At 45.3% G+C, this 27,424-nt stretch overlaps 1 protein-coding gene across 2 annotated transcripts in view; it reads right to left on the bottom strand.

Annotated features, from left to right (window-relative positions):
* Window positions 1-26,416, bottom strand: part of LOC109884890 (alpha-enolase) — a 39,699-nt gene extending 13,283 nt beyond the window's left edge. The window contains exons 1-5 of one of the 2 annotated variants that reach the window (XM_031804422.1): window positions 25,994-26,416; window positions 22,065-22,159; window positions 3,227-3,322; window positions 2,539-2,597; window positions 1,946-2,015 (exon numbers count right to left, since the gene is read on the bottom strand). In XM_031804422.1, the coding sequence (XP_031660282.1) occupies window positions 1,946-2,015; window positions 2,539-2,597; window positions 3,227-3,322; window positions 22,065-22,149 (310 nt within the window). In that variant the 5' untranslated portion in view covers window positions 22,150-22,159; window positions 25,994-26,416. Of the gene's footprint in view, window positions 1-1,945; window positions 2,016-2,538; window positions 2,598-3,020; window positions 3,080-3,226; window positions 3,323-22,064; window positions 22,160-25,993 lie in introns of both variants that reach the window. The other variant, XM_031804423.1, reaches the window with a different exon arrangement.
* Window positions 26,417-27,424: the final 1,008 nt, after the last annotated feature.

Genomic DNA, 27,424 nt, shown 5'->3' with positions numbered 1-27,424 from the left:
CCCTGCCGCCTCTACACTCTAACCACTAGGCTACCTGCCTCCTCTACACTCTAACCACTAGGCTACCCTGCCACCTCTACACTCTAACCACTAGGCTACCCTGCCGCCTCTACACTCTAACCACTAGGCTACCTGCCTCCTCTACACTCTAACCACTAGGCTACCCTGCCGCCTCTACACTCTAACCACTAGGCTACCTGCCACCTCTACACTCTAACCACTAGGCTACCTGCCTCCTCTACACTCTAACCACTAGGCTACCCTGCCTCCTCTACACTCTAACCACTAGGCTACCCTGCCTCCTCTACACTCTAACCACTAGGCTACCTGCCACCTCTACACTCTAACCACTAGGCTACCTGCCTCCTCTACACTCTAACCACTAGGCTACCCTGCCTCCTCTACACTCTAACCACTAGGCTACCCTGCCTCCTCTACACTCTAACCACTAGGCTACCTGCCACCTCTACACTCTAACCACTAGGCTACCCTGCCTCCTCTACACTCTAACCACTAGGCTACCTGCCACCTCTACACTCTAACCACTAGGCTACCCTGCCTCCTCTACACTCTAACCACTAGGCTACCCTGCCACCTCTACACTCTAACCACTAGTCTACCCTGCCGCCTCTACACTCTAACCACTAGGCTACCTGCCGCCTCTACACTCTAACCACTAGGATACCTGCCTCCTCTACACTCTAACCACTAGGCTACCCTGCCGCCTCTACACTCTAACCACTAGGCTACCTGCCACCTCTACACTCTAACCACTAGGCTACCCTGCCGCCTCTACACTCTAACCACTAGGCTACCTGCCTCCTCTACACTCTAACCACTAGGCTACCCTGCCTCCTCTACACTCTAACCACTAGGCTACCCTGCCTCCTCTACACTCTAACCACTAGGCTACCCTGCCGCCTCTACACTCTAACCACTAGGCTACCCTGCCGCCTCTACACTCTAACCACTAGGCTACCCTGCCGCCTCTACACTCTAACCACTAGGCTACCCTGCCGCCTCTACACTCTAACCACTAGGCTACCCTGCCGCCTCTACACTCTAACCACTAGGCTACCCTGCCGCCTCTACACTCTAACCACTAGGCTACCCTGCCGCCTCTACACTCTAACCACTAGGCTACCCTGCCGCCTCTACTCTCTAACCACTAGGCTACCCTGCCGCCTCTACACTCTAACCACTAGGCTACCCTGCCGCCTCTACACTCTAACCACTAGGCTACCCTGCCGCCTCTACACTCTAACCACTAGGCTACCCTGCCGCCTCTACACTCTAACCACTAGGCTACCCTGCCGCCTCTACACTCTAACCACTAGGCTACCCTGCCGCCTCTACACTCTAACCACTAGGCTACCCTGCCGCCTCTACACTCTAACCACTAGGCTACCCTGCCACCTCTACACTCTAACCACTAGGCTACCCTGCCACCTCTACTCTCTAACCACTAGGCTACCTGCCGCCTCTACACTCTAACCACTAGGCTACCCTGCCGCCTCTACACTCTAACCACTAGGCTACCTGCCGCCCCTCCCCTCTAACCACTAGGCTACCCTGCCACCTCTACACTCTAACCACTAGGCTACCCTGCCACCTCTACTCTCTAACCACTAGGCTACCTGCCTCCTCTACACTCTAACCACTAGGCTACCTGCCCCCTCTACACTCTAACCACTAGGCTACCCTGCCACCTCTACACTCTAACCACTAGGCTACCCTGCCTCCTCTACACTCTAACCACTAGGCTACCCTGCCGCCTCTACACTCTAACCACTAGGCTACCCTGCCACCTCTACACTCTAACCACTAGGCTACCCTGCCACCTCTACACTCTAACCACTAGGCTACCCTGCCGTGTTAACATGTTACTACCAAGTTATAAAGCCTTATACCTGCAGGCTCTAAGTAAAATGTTTCCTCAACTTACACTTGTTCTCTGTGCCATCCATGTCCAGCATCAGCTGGTCAACCTTCTCCTGCTCCAGGACGCTGACATCCTGAACAACAGGACAGAACAGACACAGAACAACACACCAGTCATTAGAAATGAGAGGAACTGACAAAACAGACAAAAAAGGTTAGTTCAAAGTTCAAACAGGTTAGCTCAAAACACCAGGCTTGACGGACGTTTATGGTTCACTAGTATAGACTACACACAGCATCTTGAGGTGTTACTAGGCAGGTTAGGTGAAGAGATCTTTGGCGCTCTGCAGTGACAGTCACTGTGCTCAAGGACAGTAATCATATTGACAGTGATCAAAGTACAGTGCTGTATTTCTACAACAACTCAAGCGATAAACATAACAGACAAAAAAATGCAAAGATACTATTAATACATACTACATAGAGATAACTTACCACTTTGACTCAATTGTCTTCAGTCAGGACCGTGTTTAGCAATCTACTGCATAACAAACATACTGCCGTGACTATTCCATCTCGCACTGAAAAACTCTTTGCAACTCTGACTCGACACTAGCACAACGTTGTCAATGTTAGTCAAACAGTGAATGTTCCTACCTGCCGTACAAGCGCAGGTGCAATAGTTTTATTGATATGATCAACGGCTTTTGAGACACCTGCAGAGGGGACAAGCAAAGCGTCACGACCCAGGGATAAGTAGACCATGCAGCAGCAGCAGCAGGCATTACCAGACGATCACAGAGCTCTCGCTAAGACTAGCTGCTTTGGGTGGCAGCAACTAGGCTGGTTAAACAAACGTCAAACTATTGGGATCATGGGGGGTAGTCGCAGAAATAGAATGACAAAATGCCCGCCGGTTAAATCCACCCATCTTGGAACGCTGACTTGAATAGGGATGTCCGTTATAGTCACCCTATTGCTGTCTGGGTAATAACGGTTTAGCAGATCTGTGATCGTCTGTGAATGCCTGCGACAGAGGTCAGTTAGTTGTCCAAATCAAAGCAAACCCACTCAAAAGTAATCAACTCCAGTTCATTTCAGTGTCTTACTCCTGTTCCTCCTTCACACTGTTCATTTACCTGGTTACACAGAGCTGGGGCCAAGAACTCATTGATATATTTAACAGCCCTTTTCACCCCTGACAGGAGGAGGAAAGATTGATGAAGTGTCAGAAAGGAAGGATGAAGATGGAAAAGGAAAGAAAAAAATGTAACAGAACATTTTTTTACAATGTAAGAAGGGTGACTTTGTACTATAAGGACATTGGGAAAATCAAAAAGTGTACCTTTGCCCAGGTAGCGCGTCTTGTCGTTGTCACGGAGCTCCAGAGCTTCATAGATACCAGTAGAGGCCCCGCTGGGGACGGCAGCCCTGAACAGACCTGGAGAACAATGACTTAATGACTCTACTGTGTTTTAAATTGATTTCCTGACTCACTGCAAGAGGCTGACTGTTGCTTCCTACTGGTCTGTTGCTGACTGTTGCTTCCTAATGGACTGTTGCTGACTGTTGCTTCCTAATGGACTGTTGCTGACTGTTGCTTCCTAATGGACTGTTGCTGACTGTTGCTTCCTAATGGACTGTTGCTGACTGTTGCTTCCTAATGGACTGTTGCTTCCTAATGGACTGTTGCTGACTGTTGCTTCCTAATTAAAGAAATCAATATTAGAAATATCCATCCTCAAAATGTTTGTCACTGCAACCCTGAAACGACCTTAATACATCAATATTAGATCCACGATTATGGCTTTTAAATGATGCATTCAGGAGGATTTCTGTCATAGCAGGGGCCCCCATTGATTTCTGTCATAGCAGGGGGCCCCCATTGATTTCTCATAGCAGGGGGCCCCCATTGATTTCTGTCATAGCATGGGGTCCCCATTGATTTCTGTCATAGCAGGGGGTCCCCATTGATTTCTGTCATAGCAGGGGGCCCCCATTGATTTCTGTCATAGCAGGGGGTCCCCATTGATTTCTGTCATAGCATGGGGTCCCCATTGATTTCTGTCATAGCATGGGGTCCCCATTGATTTCTGTCATAGCAGGGGGCCCCCATTGATTTTTGTTAGAATGTTTGAGTCACTCAGACAGCATATGAACACAGCATAAGCCATGGCAAAATGTTTAGCTTTAAAACTGCAAATATTTTATTATTATTACATTTTTATATTTTTTTTATCTTCAACTCTACACTGTTGGAAAAGGACCCGCAAGTACGCATTTTATGTTAGTCTACCTGTTGTTTACGAAGCATGTGAGATTTTCTCTCCGCCAAATTACAAAATGTGTAGAATTCCCGGCAGTTAGCTTTAAAACAGCAACATTTGGTCTCCCTGGCCAAGAAGAGGGCTTCTAAAAATGTTTGGTTGGCGACCGAGCCAATGGCCACGCCCACTGCCATGTCCAGCAACATTTCAGATCCAGAAAAAAACTCCATCCATAAATATCCTTCCTGAAAATCATACTTTGTGATTTGACAATATACAGTGCATTTGGAAAATATTCAGACCCCTTGACTTTTTCCACATTTTGTTACATTACAGCCTTATTCTAAAATTAATTCAATAGTCCCCCCCCCCCCTCGTTTTCCCACACAATACCCCATAATGACATCACAATACCCCATAATGACATCACAATACCCCATAATGACATCACAATACCCCATAATGACAAAGCAAAAACTGTTGTATTCACAAATGTATTAAAATAAAACATATTACATTTACATTAGTATTCAGACCCTTTACTCAGTACTTTGTTGAAGCACCTTTGGCAGCGATTACAGCCTCGAGTCTTCTTGGGTATGACGCTACAAGCTTGGCACACCTGTATTTGGGGAGTTTCTCCCATTCTTCTCTGCAGATCCTTTCAAGCTCTGTCAGGTTGAATGGGCAGCTTCGCTGTGCAGCTATTTTCAGTTCTCTCCAGAGATTTTCGACCGGGTTTAAGTCCAGGCTCTGGCTGGGCCACTCAAGGTAATTTAGAGACTTGTCCTGAAGCCACTCCTGCATTGTCTTGGCTGTGTGCAGAGGGTCGTTGTCCTGCTGGAAGGCGAACCTTCGCCCCAGCCTAAGGTCCTGAGCGCTCTGGAGCAGATTTTCATCAAGAATCTCTGTACCTTTCTCCATTCATCTTTTCCTCGATCCTGACTAGTCTCCCAGTCCCTGCCTCTGAAAAACATCCCCACAGCATGATGCTGCCACCCACCATGCTTCACCGTACTGTAGGGATGGTGTCAGGTTTCCTCCAAACATGACGCTTGGCATTCAGGCCAAAGAGTTCAATCTTGGTTTCATCAGACCATGGTCTGAGTCCTGTAGGTGCCTTTTGGCAAACTCCATGCGGGCTGTCATGTGCCTTTTACAGAAGTGGCTTCCGTCTGGCCACTGGCCCCTGACTATTGGAGCGCAGCAGAGATGGTTGTCCTTCTGGAAGGTTCTCCCATCTCAACAGAGTAACTCTGGAGATCTGTCAAAGAGACCATCAGGTATTTGGTCACCTCCCTGACCAAGGCCCTTCTACCCCGATTGCTCAGTTTGGCCGGGCGGCCAGCTCTAGGAAGAGTCTTGGTGGTTCCAAACTTCTTCCATTTAGGAATGAAGAGGCCACTATGTTCTTCAGGACCTTTAATGCTGCAGACATTTTTTGGTACCCTTCCCCAGATCTGTCCCTCGACACAATCCCCATAATTCCTTCAACCTCATGACCTGGTTTTTGTTCTGACATGCACTGTCAACTGTGGGACCTTTTATATAGACAGGTGTGTGCCTTCCCAAATCATGTCCAATCAATTGAATTTACCACAGGTGAACTTCAATCAAGTTGTAGAAACATCTCAAAGGATGATCAATGGAAACAAGATGCACCTGAGCTCAATTTCGAGTCTCAAAGCGAAGAGTCTGAATACTTATGTAATTAATGGTATTTCATTTTTTTTTATAAAAAAAAGAAGATTTGCAAACATAAAAAAAACCTGTTTTTGCTTTGTCATTATGGGGTATTGTGATGTCATTATGGGGTATTGTGATGTCATTATGGGGTATTGTGATGTCATTACGGGGTATTGTGATGTCATTATGGGGTATTGTGGGGTATTGTGATGTCATTATGGGGTATTGTGATGTCATTATGGGGTATTGTGATGTCATTATGGGTATTGTGATGTCATTATGGGGTATTGTGATGTCATTATGGGGTATTGTGATGTCATTATGGGGTATTGTGATGTCATTATGGGGTATTGTGATGTCATTATGGGGTATTGTGATGTTATTGTGATGTCATTATGGGGTATTGTGATGTCATTATGGGGTATTGTGATGACATTATGGAGTATTGTGATGACATTATGGAGTATTGTGATGACATTATGGAGTATGTGATGTCATTATGGGGTATTGTGATGTCATTATGGGGTATTGTGATGTCATTATGGGGTATTGTGATGTCATTATGGGTATGTGATGTCATTATGGGGTATTGTGATGTCATTATGGGGTATTGTGATGTCATTATGGGTATTGTGGAGGTATTGGTGATGTCATTATGGGTAGGGTGAGGTCATTCTGGGGTATTGTGGATGTCATTACGGGGTGGTATTGTGATGTCATTATGGGGTATTGTGGTGTATTGTGAGTGCATATGGGGTATTGTGAGGTCATTAGGGGTGATGTCATTATGGGTGATTGTGATGTCATTATGGGGTATTGTGATGTCATTATGGGGATTGTGATGTCATTAGGGGTATATGTGATGTCATATGGGGTATTGTGATGTCATTATGGGGTATTGTGATGTCATTATGCGGGTATTGTGATGTCATTAGGGGTATTGTGATGTCATTATGGGGTATTGTGAGTCATTATGGGGTATTGTGATGTCATTACGGGGTATTGTGAGTCATTGGTATTGTGGGGTATTGTGGATGTCATTATGGGGGTATTGTGATGTCATTATGGGGTATTGTGATGTCATTATGGGGTATTGTGATGTCATTATGGGGTATTGTGATGTCATTATGGGGTATTGTGATGTTATTGGTGATGTCATTATGGGGTATTGTGATGTTCATTATGGGGTTATTGTGATGACATTATGGAGTATTGTGATGACATTATGGAGTATTGTGATGACATTATGGGGTATTGTGATGTCATTATGGGGTATTGTGATGTCCATTATGGGGTATTGTGATGTCATTATTGGGTAATTGTGATGTCATTATGGGGTATTGTGATGTCATTATGGGGGTATTGTGATGTCATTATGGGGTATTGTGGGGTATTGTGATGTCATTATGGGGTATGGTGAGGTCATTATGGGGGTATTGTGATGTCATTATGGGGTATTGTGAATGTCATTATGGGGTATTGTGATGTCATTACGGGGTATTGTGATGTCATTATGGGGTATTGTGGGGTATTGTGATGTCATTCATTGGGGTATTGTGAGGTCATTATGGGGTATTGTGATGTCATTATGGGGTATTGTGATGTCATTATGGGGTATTGTGATGTCATTATGGGGTATTGTGATGTCATTATGGGGTATTGTGATGTCATTATGGGGTATTGTGATGTCATTATGGGGTATTGTGATGTTATTGTGATGTCATTATGGGGTATTGTGATGTCATTATGGGGTATTGTGATGACATTATGGAGTATTGTGAATGACATTATGGAGTATTGTGATGACATTATGGAGTATTGTGATGTCATTATGGGGTATTGTGATGTCATTATGGGGTATTGTGATGTCATTATGGGGGTATTGTGATGTCATTATGGGGTATTGTGATGTCATTATGGGGTATTGTGGGGTATTGTGATGTCATTATGGGGTATGGTGAGGTCATTATGGGGTATTGTGATGTCATTACGGGGTATTGTGATGTCATTATGGGGTATTGTGGGGTATTGTGATGTCATTATGGGGTATTGTGAGGTCATTATGGGGTATTGTGATGTCATTATGGGGTATTGTGATGTCATTATGGGGTATTGTGATGTCATTATGGGGTATTGTGATGTCATTATGGGGTATTGTGATGTCATTATGGGGTATTGTGATGTCATTATGGGGTATTGTGATGTCATTATGGGGTATTGTGATGTCATTATGGGGTATTGTGATGTCATTATGGGGGTATTGTGATGTCATTATGGGGTATTGTGATGTATATTGTGATGTCATTATTGGGGTATTGTGATGTCATTATGGGGTATTGTGATGACATTATGGGGTATTGTGATGACATTATGGAGTATTGTGATGACATTATGGAGTATGGTGATGTCATTATGGGGTATTGTGATGTCATATGGGGTATTGTGATGTCATTATGGGGTATGGATGTCATTATGGGGTATTGTGATGTCATTATGGGGTATTGTGATGTCATTATGGGTATTGTGGGGTATTGTGATGTCATTATGGGGTCATGGGTGAGGTCCATTATGGGGTATTGTGATGTCATTATGGGGTATTGTGATGTCATTATGGGTATTGTGATGTCATTACGGGTATTGTGATGTCATTATGGGGTATTGTGGGGTATTGTGATGTCATTATTTTTTTTTTTTTTTTTTTTTACCTTTATTTAACTAGGCAAGTCAGTTAAGAACAAATTCTTATTTTCAATGACGGCCTAGGAAACAGTGGGTTAACTGCCTGTTCAAGGGCAGAACGACAGATTTTGTACCTTGTCAGCTCGGGGATTTGGAACTTGCAACCTTTCGGTTACTAGTCCAATGCTCTAACCACTAGGCTACAACTGCCGACATTATGGGTATTGTGAGGTCATTATGGGGTATTGTGATGTCATTATGGGGTATTGTGATGTCATTATGGGTATTGTGATGTCATTATGGGGTATTGTGATGTCATTATGGGGGTATTGTGATGTCATTATGGGGTATTGTGATGTTATTGTGATGTCATTATTGGGGGTATTGTGATGTCATTATGGGGTATTGTGATGACATTATGGAGTATTGTGATGACATTATGGAGTATTGTGATGACATTTATGGAGTATTGTGATGTCATTATGGGGTATTGTGATGTCATTATGGGGTATTGTGATGTCATTATGGGGTATTGTGATGTCATTATGGGGTATTGTGATGTCATTATGGGGTATTGTGGGGTATTGTGATGTCATTATGGGTATGGTGAGGTCATTATGGGGTATTGTGATGTCATTTACGGGGTATTGTGATGTCATTATGGGGTATTGTGGGGTATTGTGATGTCATTATGGGGTATTGTGAGGTCATTATGGGGTATTGTGATGTCATTAGGGGTATTGTGATGTCATTATGGGGTATTGTGATGTCATTATGGGGTATTGTGATGTCATTATGGGGTATTGTGATGTCATTATGGGGTATTGTGATGTCATTATGGGGTATGTGATGACATTATGGAGTATTGTGATGACATTATGGAGTATTGTGATGACATTATGGAGTATTGTGATGTCATTATGGGTATTGTGATGTCATTATGGGGTATTGTGATGTCATTATGGGGTATTGTGATGTATTATGGGGTATTGTGATGTCAGTATGGGGTATTGTGGGGTATTGTGATGTCATTAGGGGTATGGTGAGGTCATTATGGGGGTATTGTGATGTCATTACGGGGTATTGGTGATGTCATTATGGGGTATTGTGGGGTATTGTGATGTCATTATGGGGTATTGTGAGGTCATTATGGGGTATTGTGATGTCATTATGGGTATTGTGATGTCATTATGGGGTATGGCTGTCATTATGGGGTATTGTGATGTCATTATGGGTATTGTGTGTCATTATGGGTATTGTGATGTCATTATGGGGTATTGATGTCATTACGGGGTATTGTGGCTGATCATTATGGGGTATTGTGATGTCATTATGGGGTATGTGTGTCCTTATGGGGTATTGTGATGTCATACGGGGTATTTGTTGATGTCATTATGGGGTATTGTGGGGTATTGTGATGTCCATTATGGGGTATTGTGATGTATTAGGGGTATTGTGATGTCATTACGGGGTATTGTGATGTCATATGGGGTATTGTGGGGGTATTGTGATGTCATTATGGGGTATGGTTGAGGTCATTATGGGGTATTGTGATGTTCATTATGGGGTATTGTGATGTCATTATGGGGTATTGTGATGTCATTACGGGGTATTGTGATGTCATTATGGGGTATTGTGGGGTATTGTGATGTCATTATGGGGTATTGTGAGGTCATTATGGGGTATTGTGATGTCATTATGGGGTATTGTGATGTCATTATGGGGTATTGTGATGTCATTATGGGGTATTGTGATGTCATTATGGGGTATTGTGATGTCATTATGGGGTATTGTGATGTCATTATGGGGTATTGTGATGTGATGTCATTATGGGGTATTGTGATGTCATTATGGGTATTTGGATGTATTATGGGGTATTGTGATGTCATTATGGGGTATTGTGATGTTATTGTGATGTCATTTATGGGGTATTGTGATGTCATTATGGGGTATTGTGATGACATTATGGAGTATTGTGATGACATTATGGAGTATTGTGATGTCATTATGGGGTATTGTGATGTCATTATGGGGTATTGTGATGTCATTATGGGGTATGTGATGTCATTATGGGGTATTGTGATGTCATTATGGGGTATTGTGATGTCATTATGGGGTATTGTGGGGTATTGTGATGTCATTATGGGGTATGGTGAGGTCATTATGGGGTATTGTGATGTCATTATGGGGTATTGTGATGTCATTATGGGGTATTGTGATGTCATTACGGGGTATTGTGATGTCATTATGGGGTATTGTGGGGTATTGTGATGTCATTATGGGGTATTGTGATGTCATTATGGGGTATTGTGAGGTCATTATGGGGTATTGTGATGTCATTATGGGGTATTGTGATGTCATTATGGGGTATTGTGATGTCATTATGGGGTATTGTGATGTTATTGTGATGTCATTATGGGGTATTGTGATGTCATTATGGGGTATTGTGATGACATTATGGAGTATTGTGATGACATTATGGGAGTATTGTGATGACATTATGGAGTATTGTGATGTCATTATGGGGTATTGTGATGTCATTATGGGGTATTGTGATGTCATTATGGGGTATTGTGATGTCATTATGGGGTATTGTGATGTCATTATGGGTATTGTGATGTCATTATGGGGTATTGTGGGGTATTGTGATGTCATTATGGGGTATGGTGAGGTCATTATGGGGTACTGTGATGTCATTACGGGGTATTGTGATGTCATTATGGGGTATTTTGAGGTCATTATGGGTATTGTGAGGTCCATTATGGGGTTATTGTGATGTCATTATGGGGTATTGTGATGTCATTATGGGTATTGTGATGTCATTATGGGGTATTGTGATGTCATTATGGGTATTGTGATGTCATTATGGGGTATTGTGATGTCATTACGGGGTATTGTGATGTCATTACGGGGTATTGTGATGTCATTATGGGGTATTGTGGGGTATTGTGAGGTCATTATGGGGTATTGTGAGGTCATTATGGGGTATTGTGATGTCATTATGGGTATTGTGATGTCATTATGGGGTATTGTGATGTCATTATGGGGTATTGTGATGTCATTATGGGGTATTGTGATGTCATTATGGGGTATTGTGATGTTATTGTGATGTCATTATGGGGTATTGTGATGTCATTATGGGGTATTGTGATGACATTATGGAGTATTGTGATGACATTATGGAGTATTGTGATGTCATTATGGGGTATTGTGATGTCATTATGGGGTATTGTGATGTCATTATGGGGTATTGTGATGTCATTATGGGGTATTGTGATGTCATTATGGGGTATTGTGATGTCATTATGGGGTATTGTGGGGTACTGTGATGTCATTATGGGGTATGGTGATGTCATTATGGGGTATTGTGATGTCATTACGGGGTATTGTGATGTCATTATGGGGTATTGTGGGGTATTGTGATGTCATTATGGGGTATTGTGATGTCATTATGGGGTATTGTGATGTCATTATGGGGTATTGTGATGTCATTATGGGGTATTGTGATGTCATTATGGGGTATTGTGATGTCATTATGGGGTATTGTGATGTCATTATGGGGTATTGTGATGTCATTATGGGGTATTGTGGGGTATTGTGATGTCATTATGGGGTATGGTGAGGTCATTATGGGGTATTGTGATGTCATTACGGGGTATTGTGATGTCATTATGGGGTATTGTGGGGTATTGTGAGGTCATTATGGGGTATGGTGAGGTCATTATGGGGTATTGTGAGGTCATTATGGGGTATTGTGATGTCATTATGGGGTATTGTGATGTCATTATGGGGTATTGTGTGTAGATTGATGAAGAAAAACATTAATTTAATACATTTTAGAACAAGACAGTATGGAAAATACTTTTACTTCTACTGTAGTAGTATGAAGGTTGTTTGTTATTCATAGTAAAAGCATCAGGAAATCTAAATTATCCAATGAGCAGCAAGTATCCCTTCGGTCCTATTTTAATCACATTTTGTTCCCAGAGGAGGAGAGGAGGGGGTTGCACATGCTAAGCAGATCAATGTGATGACACACACACACACACACTGCAGCATCCAGGATGTAACTGCTGGCTCAGACACACACCAAGGTCAGACATTTGGGATTCAAGAAAGATACAGGATGTGTACATTTGATTCGAACTGAAAAAAATATATTAAAAAATGCTGATCAAACCAATGACAGGGGTCCTGAGATCAGGAGGGATTTAAAGCTTAACCACAGAGACACACAGAGAGATTTAGGCCATGAGTTCAGGCTTATCAAATCATCTGCATCAGCTAGAAATCAGCTATGCTTGATATAGTTTAGCAGTCAAGCCCAATAAACCTATTCAGATTCATTTAGACTTAGTGATTTCACTTGTTTTCAAATCAACTACACTCAAAGCATGCAACATTGTATTTTGGACACGTATACAGTATGTCTGAATTCAGAAAGGTTATATTTTGGACACGTATACAGTATGTCTGAATTCAGAAAGGTTATATTTTGGACACGTATACAGTATGTCTGAATTCAGAAAGGTTATATTTTGGACACGTATACAGTATGTCTGAATTCAGAAAGGTTATATTTTGGACACGTATACAGTATGTCTGAATTCAGAAAGGTTATATTTTGGACACGTATACAGTATGTCTGAATTCAGAAAGGTTATATTTTTTTAACATATGCCTAGATTCAGTTTTAATTTACATTTTATTTTTTAACTTTTATTTAACTTGGCAAGTCAGTTAAGAACTAATTCTTATTTACAATGACAGCCAACTCCCGGCCAAACCCGGACGACGCTGGACCAATTGTGCGCCGCCCTATGGGACTCCCAAATCACGGCCGGTTGTGATACAGTCTGGAATGAAACCCGGGTCTCCTTAGACAGCTGAGACACAGTCTGGAATGAAACCAGGGTCTTCATAGACAGCTGAGATACAGTCTGGAATGAAACCAGGGTCTTCTTAGACAGCTGAGATACAGTCTGGAATGAAACCCGGGTCTTCTTAGACAGCTGAGACACAGTCTGGAATGAAACCAGGGTCTTCATAGACAGCTGAGATACAGTCTGGAATGAAACCAGGGTCTCCTTATACAGCTGAGACACAGTCTGGAATGAAACCCGGGTCTTCTTAGACCGCTGCACCACTCGGAAGCCCTCTGTCTAGATACTAATTTGTTATTTTTGTTGTTTTAAACCCCAATCGGAGGACGTGACAGTCACTCTCAGAGAAAGAGAAATTAGCTCAGCTCAAATGTTTGTTGAAACAAAAAGTCTTTGGGTGCCGGGTTCAAAAAAATAATATACTTGAAGGAAAAAAACGGCACTCACTGAAATAAATTTTTTTTGGTTGTTGTATGTTTTGAATGTGTTTCTTTTAGCAGCAGAGACCAGAACAAACGAACGCGTTTCGATGGCAGCCATCTTCTGACCTCTGCTGCCACCCCGTCCCTTCTGACCTCTGCTGCCACCCCGTCCCTTCTGACCTCTGCTGCCACCCCGTCCCTTCTGACCTCTGCAGCTAAAAAAATAAACAATAGATGAAACCTGAAAGAGTATTTCCAGTGAGTACAGCCACTCTCATCCCAGAGGATTAGTACTGGATCTGAAAATAGAAAACACAAAGACGATGCAGCCCGTCTAGTAACCACTGTAATTCAAACCCCTTTTGTGTTATATAGCAGAGACACATTACATCTGGGGGGGACCTCGTCTCTGCATGCTCCAACAATCCAATCCTATTTCTACAGCAGCAGACAACACAAAGTGTATCCCGAATTGCCCTCTATTCTCTTCATAATGACATTCTTTTGAACAGAGCCCTATGGGAATCCCTTTGGGCTCTGGAGCAGTATAAAGGTAATACGGCATCATTCGGGACGCATCCAATGCCAAATCAGACTGGTCCATCCTAAACTAGGAACCGTGAAGCTGCTAGCTTAGAGCACCTAGCAACCTTCCTACAAACTGTCAAAAGAGAGCAAGACAAATGGAAAATGCTTTCCTTTTTTTTCTGGGGGGGGGGGGGGGGGTGGATTACAAGCCCATGTTAAATCCAACATGTCTTCTCTCAACCCCCCCCCCCCACCCCTTTCTTCTTCCTCGGTGGCCTAATTAAGACAGCTTCATTAACATTCTGGACATTCATTCATTAAGTTGAAATAACTGCTTTGTTTTCAGCCCACGGAGCAGAACGACAAAAAGGGGGACTCCACTCTTGAACAAGGGTGGCGGAAACCCCGATCCCAATCAGGGTATCCCAATCAGGGTATCCCATTCAGGGTATCCCAATCAGGGTATCCCAATCAGGGTATCCCAATCAGGGTATCCCATAGTTAGTTGGTTGAATATTGTTAGATTGGTTGAGATAAACCAACATCTTAGTACATCTTGAAAGTTAAGGTATTGATTTCCAATGAATTGTAATCCCATTACAAATGACACGTCTGTCATGTTCTGTGCTTGTATGATCAACAACACTTGAAATATGACTTCAAAATTCCCACGAAGAAGAGTATTGGAAGACTTCAATGGTTCACCCCAGGAAAAAAACAAAAAGAGTATAAAAAAGGACCAATTCCTGGTTAACAAGATGGAGTAGAATTAAGCAATAAAGCACGAGGGGGTAAAGGGCTGTCCTCACCACGAGGGGGTTAAGGGCTGTCCTCACCACGAGGGGGTTAAGGGCTGTCCTCACCACGAGGGGGTTAAGGGCTGTCCTCACCACGAGGGGGTTAAGGGCTGTCCTCACCACGAGGGGGTTAAGGGCTGTCCTCACCACGAGGGGGTTAAGGGCTGTCCTCACCACGAGGGGGTTAAGGGCTGTCCTCACCACGAGGGGGTTAAGGGCTGTCCTCACCACGAGGGGGTTAAGGGCTGTCCTCGCCACGAGGGGGTTAAGGGCTGTCCTCGCCACGAGGGGGTTAAGGGCTGTCCTCGCCACGAGGGGGTTAAGGGCTGTCCTCGCCACGAGGGGGTTAAGGGCTGTCCTCGCCACGAGGGGGTTAAGGGCTGTCCTCGCCACGAGGGGGTTAAGGGCTGTCCTCGCCACGAGGGGGTTAAGGGCTGTCCTCGCCACGAGGGGGTTAAGGGCTGTCCTCGCCACGAGGGGGTTAAGGGCTGTCCTCGCCACGAGGGGGTTAAGGGCTGTCCTCGCCACGAGGGGGTTAAGGGCTGTCCTCGCCACGGGGGGTTAAGGGCTGTCCTCACCACGGGGGGGTTAAGGGCTGTCCTCACCACGGGGGGGTTAAGGGCTGTCCTCACCACGAGGGGGTTAAGGGCTGTCCTCACCACGAGGGGGTTAAGGGCTGTCCTCACCACGAGGGGGTTAAGGGCTGTCCTCACCACGAGGGGGTTAAGGGCTGTCCTCACCACGAGGGGGTTAAGGGCTGTCCTCACCACGAGGGGGTTAAGGGCTGTCCTCACCACGAGGGGGTTAAGGGCTGTCCTCACCACGAGGGGGTTAAGGGCTGTCCTCACCACGAGGGGGTTAAGGGCTGTCCTCACCACGAGGGGGTTAAGGGCTGTCCTCACCACGAGGGGGTTAAGGGCTGTCCTCACCACGAGGGGGTTAAGGGCTGTCCTCACCACGAGGGGGTTAAGGGCTGTCCTCACCACGAGGGGGTTAAGGGCTGTCCTCACCACGAGGGGGTTAAGGGCTGTCCTCACCACGAGGGGTTAAGGGCTGTCCTCACCACGAGGGGGTTAAGGGCTGTCCTCACCACGAGGGGGTTAAGGGCTGTCCTCACCACGAGGGGGTTAAGGGCTGTCCTCACCACGAGGGGGTTAAGGGCTGTCCTCACCACGAGGGGGTTAAGGGCTGTCCTCACCACGAGGGGGTTAAGGGCTGTCCTCACCACGAGGGGGTTAAGGGCTGTCCTCACCACGAGGGGGTTAAGGGCTGTCCTCACCACGAGGGGGTTAAGGGCTGTTCTCACCACGAGGGGGTTAAGGGCTGTTCTTACCACGAGGGGGTTAAGGGCTGTTCTTACCACGAGGGGATAATGGGTTGTTCTTACCACGAGGGGGTTATGGGCTGTTCTTACCACGAGGGGATTAAGGGCTGTTCTTACCACGAGGGGGTTAAGGGCTGTTCTTACCACGAGGGGGTTAAGGGCTGTTCTTACCACGAGGGGGTTAAGGGCTGTTCTTACCACGAGGGGGTTAAGGGCTGTTCTTACCACGAGGGGGTTAAGGGCTGTTCTTACCACGAGGGGGTTAAGGGCTGTTCTTACCACGAGGGGGTTAAGGGCTGTTCTTACCACGAGGGGGTTAAGGGCTGTTCTTACCACGAGGGGGTTAAGGGCTGTTCTTACCACGAGGGGGTTAAGGGCTGTTCTTACCACGAGGGGGTTAAGGGCTGTCCTCACCACGAGGGGGTTAAGGGCTGTTCTTACCACGAGGGGGTTAAGGGCTGTTCTTACCACGAGGGGGTTAAGGGCTGTTCTTACCACGAGGGGGTTAAGGGCTGTTCTTACCACGAGGGGGTTAAGGGCTGTTCTTACCACGAGGGGGTTAAGGGCTGTTCTTACCACGAGGGGGTTAAGGGCTGTTCTTACCACGAGGGGGTTAAGGGCTGTTCTTACCACGAGGGGGTGTGGTATATGGCCAATAGACCACGGTTAAGGGCTGTTCTTACCACGAGGGGGTGTGGTATATGGCCAATAGACCACGGTTAAGGGCTGTTCTTACCACGCGGGGGTGTGGTATATGGCCAATAGACCACGGTTAAAGGGCTGTTCTTACCACGAGGGGGTGTGGTATATGGCCAATAGACCACAGTTAAGGGCTGTTCTTACCACGCGGGGGTGTGGTATATGGCCAATAGACCACAGTTAAGGGCTGTTCTTACCACGAGGGGGTTAAGGGCTGTTCTCAACACGAGGGGGTTAAGGGCTGTTCTTAACACGAGGGGGTTAAGGGCTGTTCTTAACACGAGGGGGTTAAGATCTTACCACGAGGGGGTTAAGGGTTGTTCTTACCACGAGGGGGTGTGGTATATGGCCAATAGACCACGGTTAAGGGCTGTTCTTACCACGAGGGGGTGTGTTATATGGCCAATAGACCACAGTTAAGGGCTGTTCTTACCACAAACCCCTGAGGTGCCTTATTTCTATTATAAACTGGTTACAAACGTAATTAGAGCAGTAAAAATATATGTTTTGCAATCCCCTTGAAATACGGTCTGATATACCACAGCTGTCAGCCAATCAGCATTCAGCGCTGGAACCACCCAGTTTATAATAAGTATTAACCTCTTTTAGGCCTCTAGGTATTACAGAGTCCGACCTGTGAACCCTGTACTGTAAGTATCCACGGCTCCATCTCAAATAGTACCCTATTCAATATATAGCGCACTACTTCTGACCAGGGCTCATAGGGGTGCACTGAAAGTAGTATGCAAAAGTAGTGCTGACAGGCTACGATTAATTAGCTACAATAAAATGTCTTGTGCAATTGAATAATTGCATTAAATTCAGCTTCTTGCTTTCGCCTGTTTTTCATTTATCTCTGGGTATGCCAAGAAATATTTTGCTGTGTGTTCAACCTAGTTTAACAACTCTAACAGATAGGAAATTAAACTATTTATTTAAACATTTATCTTTAGTAAATGTGCACTATGTCTATTCCATTGTCGATGTGCAAATGGAAACATAGCAGCATTGATTTCATCGACATGTCTGAAGGGGAACAACAAAGTAACCACAGTTGGCTACATTGTATCTGCAACCGACTGAGGGAAAGGGACTAGCCTGGAGCTAACTCACTCCGTCAGTCGGAGAGGGACTAGCCTGGAGCTAACTCACTCTGTCAGTCAGAGAGGGACTAGCCTGGAGCTAACTCACTGTCAGTAGGAGAGGGACTAGCCTGGAGCTAACTCACTCCGTCAGTCGGAGAGGGACTAGCCTGGAGCTAACTCACTGTCAGTAGGAGAGGGACTAGCCTGGAGCTAACTCACTCCGTCAGTCGGAGAGGGACTAGCCTGGAGCTAACTCACTCTCAGTCGGAGAGGGACTAGCCTGGAGCTAACTCACTCCGTCAGTCAGAGGGGGACTAGCCTGGAGCTAACTCTGTCTGTCAGTCAGAGAGGGACTAGCCTGGAGCTAACTCACTCTGTCAGTCAGAGAGGGACTAGCTTGGAGCTAACTCACTCTGTCAGTAGGAGAGGGACTAGCCTGGAGCTAACTCACTCTGTCAGTCGGAGAGGGACTAGCCTGGAGCTAACTCACTCTGTCAGTAGGAGAGGGACTAGCCTGGAGCTAACTCACTGTCAGTCAGAGAGGGACTAGCCTGGAGCTAACTCACTCTGTCAGTAGGAGAGGGACTAGCCTGGAGCTAACTCACTCTGTCAGTAGGAGGGGTACTAGCCTGCAGCTAACTACCTCTGTCAGTCAGAGAGGGACTAGCCTGGAGCTAACTACCTCTCAGTCAGAGAGGGACTAGCCTGGAGCTAACTCACGCTGTCAGTCAGAGAGGGACTAGCCTGGGGCTAACTCACTCCGTCAGTCAGAGGGGGACTAGCCTGGAGCTAACTCACTCTGTCTGTCAGTCAGAGAGGGACTAGCCTGGAGCTAACTCACTCTGTCAGTCAGAGAGGGACTAGCTTGGAGCTAACTCACTCTGTCAGTAGGAGAGGGACTAGCCTGGAGCTAACTCACTCTGTCAGTCGGAGAGGGACTAGCCTGGAGCTAACTCACTCTGTCAGTAGGAGAGGGACTAGCCTGGAGCTAACTCACTGTCAGTCAGAGAGGGACTAGCCTGGAGCTAACTCACTCTGTCAGTAGGAGAGGGACTAGCCTGGAGCTAACTCACTCTGTCAGTAGGAGGGGTACTAGCCTGCAGCTAACTACCTCTGTCAGTCAGAGAGGGACTAGCCTGGAGCTAACTACCTCTCAGTCAGAGAGGGACTAGCCTGGAGCTAACTCACGCTGTCAGTCAGAGAGGGACTAGCCTGGGGCTAACTCACGCTGTCAGTCAGAGAGGGACTAGCCTGGAGCTAACTCACTCTGTCAGTAGGAGAGGTACTAGCCTGCAGCTAACTCACTCTGTCAGTAGGAGAGGTACTAGCCTGCAGCTAACTCACTCTGTCAGTCAGAGAGGGACTAGCCTGGAGCTAACTCACTCTGTCATTCAGAGAGGGACTAGCCTGCAGCTAACTCACTCTGTCATTCAGAGAGGGACTAGCCTGCAGCTAACTCACTCTGTCAGTAGGAGGGGTACTAGCCTGCAGCTAACTACCTCTGTCAGTCAGAGAGGGACTAGCCTGGAGCTAACTACCTCTCAGTCAGAGAGGGACTAGCCTGGAGCTAACTCACGCTGTCAGTCAGAGAGGGACTAGCCTGGGGCTAACTCACGCTGTCAGTCAGAGAGGGACTAGCCTGGAGCTAACTCACTCTGTCAGTAGGAGAGGTACTAGCCTGCAGCTAACTCACTCTGTCAGTAGGAGAGGTACTAGCCTGCAGCTAACTCACTCTGTCAGTCAGAGAGGGACTAGCCTGGAGCTAACTCACTCTGTCATTCAGAGAGGGACTAGCCTGCAGCTAACTCACTCTGTCATTCAGAGAGGGACTAGCCTGCAGCTAACTCACTCTGTCAGTCAGAGAGGGACTAGCCTGCAGCTAACTCACTCTGTCAGTCAGAGAGGGACTAGCCTGCAGCTAACTCACTCTGTCAGTCAGAGAGGGACTAGCCTGCAGCTAACTCACTCTGTCAGTCAGAGAGGGACTAGCCTGCAGCTAACTCACTCTGTCAGTAGGAGAGGGACTAGCCTGCAGCTAACTCACTCTGTCAGTAGGAGAGGGACTAGCCTGCAGCTAGCCTCATCGTTATCACTCCTTCCTTGGAGTTCTGGAGAATTTTCTATTGCAAAAACAGTTTGAATGGGCCCCTGGGAGCCGTTCAAACCTAATTTGATTGGATGTTACATTTAAAGAACCCTTCCCCACATGCCCAAAGACAGGGTTGTGTGTTATGTGCATCACTGTTTTCCGTCCAGGTAGTTGTTGTTGTTGCCTATGCTAGTTTCAAGACTGATGCTCCATGTCATTGATCCACAATCCATAGGTAAGGCTGTACAGTGAAATAAATATGCCCTCAATACAATTCTAAAGTCCAATACAGCCACAGTGTGATTTCAACAGATTTTTGTCCAATTAACAAATTATTTTATTTTGTTGAATTTATATAACATTCCAACCTATTGCAGTATGGCATGATTCCACTATTTGTATTAATTTGCATCACTTTCAATAAAGCAACTTTTATTTTTGAAGGCGAACCGCAAATTTCAATATTGTGGCTAATCCTTACTGTGGCTAGCTTCACATAGATGAGTTTGACCATCATTAATCAAATACGAACTGTCTTATAAACGATGGGTATTTAGGTGACACCTAGCTAGATAGCTAGCTAACTATTGCTACTGAAACAGATGATGTTGTTTTGCTATGTTTTTGGAGAAGGACATTGTTTGCATCCATCAGCTAGCTAGCTTTATTTCTGACCAGCACCGTCTAGAGCTTGGGGGAAGAGTGTCTCCACTCATGCGGAAGGTGCACGAGACAAAACTTTACCAGCAACAAAGCATACCAATCGGTGAATTGCTGTGACATATGACATTGAGTGATAGTGTAATCAGTGTAATTAATAGCTACGTAAAAAAAAAGTACTGAACGTATTAAATGATTATGCAGTCATATGCAGGTCCTGATTGGTCAACAAGCTTATTTAACGGGACAAATGGTGTTATGACGTGTATTTAATTAATTTTTTTACATCAAAAGACCCAAACGGCGTTTGGCCCCCTTAGGGAGAATTGTGGTATGGACAACATGCACCCAAAGTTGAACCCCGACCCTACAGAGAACAAAGTTGAACCCCGACCCTACAGAGAACAAAGTTGAACGCCGACCCTACAGAGAACAAAGTTGAACGCCGACCCTACAGAGAACAAAGTTGAACCCCGACCCTACAGAGAACAAAGTTGAACCCCGACCCTACAGAGAACAAAGTTGAACCCCGACCCTACAGAGAACAAAGTTGAACCCCGACCCTACAGAGAACAAAGTTGAACCCCGACCCTACAGAGAACAAAGTTGAACCCCGACCCTACAGAGAACAAAGTTGAACCCCGACCCTACAGAGAACAAAGTTGAACCCCGACCCTACAGAGAACAAAGTTGAACCCCGACCCTACAGAGAACAAAGTTGAACCCCGACCCTACAGAGAACAAAGTTGAACCCCGACCCTACAGAGAACAAAGTTGAACCCCGACCCTACAGAGAACAAAGTTGAACCCCGACCCTACAGAGAACAAAGTTGAACCCCGACCCTACAGAGAACAAAGTTGAACCCCGACCCTACAGAGAACAAAGTTGAACCCCGTCCCTACAGAGAACAAAGTTGAACCCCGACCCTACAGAGAACAAAGTTGAACCCCGACCCTACAGAGAACAAAGTTGAACCCTGACCCTACAGAGAACAAAGTTGAACCCTGACCCTACAGAGAACAAAGTGTACCGATAGTCCTGTTCTAGTATAACCTCTTCTTACCTTTCTTGGTGTACAGGTCGACCTCCACGGTGGGGTTTCCACGGGAGTCGAAAATCTCACGAGCGTGAATCTTCAGGATGGACATGGTTCTGGAACTACACAGGAGAGAAGAGAGGAGAGACAAGTAAGGAAGAGGATGGGAGAGAGGAGAGAGAGGAGGATGGGAGAGAGGAGAGAGAGGAGGATGGGAGAGAGGAGAGAGAGGAGGATGGGAGAGAGAGGAGGATGGGAGAGAGAGGAGGATGGGAGAGAGGAGGATGGGAGAGAGGAGAGAGAGGAGGATGGGAGAGAGGAGAGAGAGGAGGATGGGAGAGAGGAGAGAGAGGAGAGAGGAGAGAGAGGAGGATGGGAGAGAGAGGAGAGAGAGGAGAGAGAGGAGGATGGGAGAGAGGAGAGAGAGGAGAGAGAGGAGGATGGGAGAGAGGAGAGAGAGGAGAGAGAGGAGGATGGGAGAGAGGAGAGAGAGGAGGATGGGAGAGAGGAGAGAGAGGAGAGAGAGGAGGATGGGAGAGAGGAGAGAGAGGAGAGAGGAGAGAGGAGAGAGAGGAGAGAGGAGAGAGAGGAGAGAGAGGAGAGAGAGGAGAGAGAGGAGAGAGAGGAGGATGGGAGAGAGGAGGAGAGAGAGGAGGATGGGAGAGGAGGAGAGAGAGGAGGATGGGAGAGGAGGAGAGAGAGGAGGATGGGAGAGGAGGAGAGAGAGGAGGATGGGAGAGGAGGAGAGAGAGGAGGATGGGAGAGGAGGAGAGAGAGGAGGATGGGAGAGGAGGAGAGAGAGGAGGATGGGAGAGAGGAGAGAGAGGAGGATGGGAGAGAGGAGAGAGAGGAGGATGAGAGAGAGGAGGATCGGAGAGAGGAGAGAGAGAAGGATGAGAGAGAGGAGGATTGGAGAGAGAGAAGGATGAGAGAGAAGGAGGATGGGAGAGAAAGGAGGATGGGAGAGAAAGGAGGATGGGAGAGAAAGGAGAGAGAGGAGGATGAAAGAGAGGAGAGAAAGGAGGATGGGTTAGAGGTAAATGTTGAAGACCAGCCCTCAGTGAGGATCGAGGTCTGAAGTCATGACAGTGAGTCAGGACAGTGAGTCAGGACAGAAATGTGGCAATATTTGAAATGCTCAATGACAGAATTCAACAGTATAAAACAGAAAAGTTTAAGGTATAAAAAAAAACAAAAGCATAAAACACAAAATCCTAAAGTCAACATGAAAGTCCACGGACTGTACCTATGTACCCACTGCTATGGGGAAATGAGTTGACAGACCTGTGCAGATAATACTGTAGACAATGTCATGCGATGTCAGCACAATCTGTACACAGTTGCTGCAGTCTGTTTTGCCAAAGCATGGGTGCGTCCTTGTAAAATATGTATGGGTGGGGCTCCACGGGGCTGAAGCATCGATCTCTGCAGCATGACTTGGTCAAATGACCCCTGGGTTAAAATGCAGACTTCGCCTGACATGTTACTTCACCAATGTTTTCTGCTGAATCATGTGTGTCGTAGGCCTAAATCAATTGCTGCATGCTGCATCCAAGTTTTTTTCCCCAATATGACAAAGCAAATGACTAGCTGACTACACATGACATTGCCTAGGCTTTGGCAGGTACATGAAACCACTTTACAGGGGAACTACTACTACTACTACTACTACTACTACTACTACTACTACTACTACTACTACTACTACTACGACGTGTACTTTTGGTTCAAAAACCATTTCAGAACTTCGTATACCTTTACTGTGAAGTCTGTAATGTCCCAAACATTACCCTACTATGAAACATCCCAGTTAGCACCACACATTTCAAACATGGAGAATAGAGATTTTAAACCACATCGAGGCTCTATATTCAGTATTTTTTTGCAGATGCCCCAGGTGAAATGGACTGTGTTCCCCAATACATAACAGGTCTGGGCCTGCCCTACCCTTGTCTGTACTAGACTGTTCTGCACACAGACTATGGATTTTCATTTAATCGGTTTTATCGGACTTTCCCTGATGAGTGAACCCCCATGTTCCAGCCTTTAAGCCACTAAAACCAGACAGACACACACTCTCCATCAACCGACCGCTTACTGGAACAACGGAAAATGATCAGGTATTAAATGTCCACGATGTGGAAACTTTCCATTGGATGACAAAGCACAGAGAGGAGAAGAAGGGCCAATGTCAACCCACATAAACAGAAGCATAAATGCACACAGACAGGATTGTCTTCTCTATAGCGCTCACAACACTGGTCAGGACTCATGTTTAGCCTACAGTTGGGCAACAAAAACACCTAATGTCACCTGACATTTGAAAGAAACAGAAGATAATTTGTGTGGTAGCTACGATAACACAGCTATAACATTACTTATAACATGTAGTTAACATGTATAACGGCAATGGTTTTTTTCCCCTGTCGTCGCAGTGTGCAGAGACGGAGAAAGACAGAGTTGAACCTGCTGATAGCCTACTATAAAATGGCTTCTATAAAATGGCTTCTATAAAATGGCTTCTATAAAATGGCTACTATAAAATGGCTACTATAAAATGGCTACTATAAAATGGCTACTATAAAATGGCTACTATAAAATGGCTTCTATAAAATGGCTTCTATAAAATGGCTTCTATAAAATGGCTTCTATAAAATGGCTTCTATAAAATGGCTTCTATAAAATGGCTACTATAAAATGGCTACTATAAAATGGCTACTATAAAATGGCTACTATAAAATGGCTACTATAAAATGGCTACTATAAAATGGCTACTATAAAATGGCTACTATAAAATGGCTTCTATAAAATGGCTTCCTCACACTGAAATAAATAATAAAAGACTTGACATTCAAGTATTTAATTCAGCTTCGTTCCTTCGCCCGTTTTTATTTATTTATCTCTGGGTATGACAATAAGTATTTTTTTCGCTGTGTTTTCTCCCCTAGTTTAATGATTCACTTTAAATAAATAGTTTAATTTCTATTTGTTAAACATTTATCTTTGCGTGTGCAATGGAAACATTGATTTCTTAGCATCTCTGAAAGGGAACAACAAAGTAACCACAGTTGGCTACATTGTATCTGCAACAGATTGCTATATTTAATATTCTGTCCACCATATCAGTCAGTAACTGGTAGTTGGCCACACTGCATAGAAGTGAACGGGGAAAGGGGGGGGGGGGGGGGGTTACCTAGTCAGTTGCACAACTGAATGTATTCAACTGAACTGTCTTCTGCATCCAACCCAACCCCTCTGAATCAGAGAGGTGCAGGGAGGCTGCCTTGATCCATGTCCACGTCATAGGCGTCAGGGGAGCACTTGTTGAGGTATAACTGCAATTCTCAAGGGCTGAACAGCAGTTATGTCCACCTTGCCGGCTCGGGGATTCGAACCTGCCGACCTTTCGGTTACTTGGCCAAAAGCACTAAAGCACTAGGCTACCTGCATGACAAGCAATGAATGAACAGTGACATGCCTTTGCCTGTGAAAAAGGGCACAGGAAGGTGTGGCAGAGTAGTTCAGTAGTGATAAAACACTGTTATCTAGCTGTGTGGTTGCAACTTGACGCCTTTTTCCTTTTCCCCCCTCACTGCCGTTTCTAAATGGAGTGACATCTCGCCAGCTGACGGGACGGGTTAAAAATAGACAAGCTACCAAGCTGCAAACCGTGGCCAGGCACCATCATGTCATTCATTTATTTTACCTTTATTTAACTAGGAAAGTCATTAATAGCTTGAAAATGAAGAGGCAAAAGACAAAATGTATAACACTTTATGAGACCACTTTCTGATGATACGATAACGGGGAAATAATGTAGGGTCTACAATGGCATCAGACAAATAATGCAAAAAGTAGCGGATATTTTATACGATTTGAGACAATTATAATAATTACAACAACAAAAAATCTACGAATTCCGCAAAAGAATAGAAAATAGAAGGCCTTCATCTTACCTTTATCTGGCCTAACTGTGTGCAGGGGTAGTGTTGTCTCTCGTTCGGTCGACAGAGAAGGCGGTCGTCACAGTCCGCGATGCTGATAAATGGACCGAATCAGGAAGACATTCTTTCTCGCCGTTTGATTGGCTGGGATGGGAACCACGTGGCAGGAGGGTGCGAGTGGGACTGCACGTTCACAAGCGATGCCAAGACTGACAATTAGATTAGAGAAAGGATGCGGAGGTTTCTATACTCCAGCATCACCCCTCAAACGTAAAGGATAACATGCCTAAAAAAAAACACAAGTGCAGAAGAAATGTATAGGCTACAAGTTGTTGAATTGATCCAACACGAGTGGGCAAGGAAAAGGGCGATGTGATGATGCATATTTTGAATACGTGCAGAGATCATATCAGATGCGGATCTCTACAACGACACAGGATGGTTCGTCAGATAGACGCAGCTTTTTTGTTGTTGTCTCAACGTCAGTTTGCAGCCTGTGTTTCAGTGTCCTAGGCCCGGGTCCAAATGAGGGCGAGGCACATCATTTCACTCACTGTGTTGGGTAGAGAGTTTATGCTGCTTGATAGACTGTACTAATGTGAACGTTTTCCTCCCAGAATTATGTTAACACAGTGATGTATTTATTACGTAACAGTCTATACATCTAGTACCGCCTTCATTACAGGTCTACCATATAACACTATCGATTCTAATAAAGGAGCGGACTCCACTCCCATTTTTAATTTAATTTAATCTTTATTTTACTAGGCAAGTCAGTTAAGAACAAATTCTTATTTTCAATGACGGCCTAGGATAGAAAATGGGTGGGTTAACAGTGGGTTAACTGCCTGTTCAGGGACGACAGAACGACAGATTTGTAACCTTCCGGTTACTAGTCCAACGCTCTAACCACTAGGCTACGCTGCCGCCCCATTAACTTGTCATAAAGATGTTTATAGTCTACTGTGGAAAATCTTCCTAATCCAAATTAGGCCTAGTACATTTTTTAAAATTAATGGGAGTGGAGTCCATTTCACATGCAAAGTCTAATGTGTATAGTGTATCATGTGAATGCATGATGTACTAATTAAATTATGAGACCTGACGATGTTTCTGATGTTCACGTATGATTATGCTATTCTATTCAGGAGATCTGCCATGCATTTTTTTGAAGAGGATTTCATGGATGAATCATCATGCGCACTCACTAAATTAAACCCATCTCTGTCCCATTTCACTCTGATTCCTGGAGGCCAATAGCAGCATAGTGTGTTTTCCCTTCTATGGTTCTCTTCCTCACTGGAGCTGAGCTGTGATCATGAGTCTACTGTCATGCAGCTGTGATCATGACCAGCCTACTGCCATGCAGCTGTGAACATGACCAGTCTACTGTTATGCAGCTGTGATCATGCCCAGCCTACTGTCATGCAGCTGTGATCATGA

The sequence above is a fragment of the Oncorhynchus kisutch genome, linkage group LG24 (assembly GCF_002021735.2).
Source record: "Oncorhynchus kisutch isolate 150728-3 linkage group LG24, Okis_V2, whole genome shotgun sequence".
In the NCBI taxonomy this organism is placed as follows: domain Eukaryota; kingdom Metazoa; phylum Chordata; class Actinopteri; order Salmoniformes; family Salmonidae; genus Oncorhynchus; species Oncorhynchus kisutch.
Note: the sequence above shows the minus strand (reverse complement) of the source record. Positions and strands in the feature narration are given on the sequence as shown.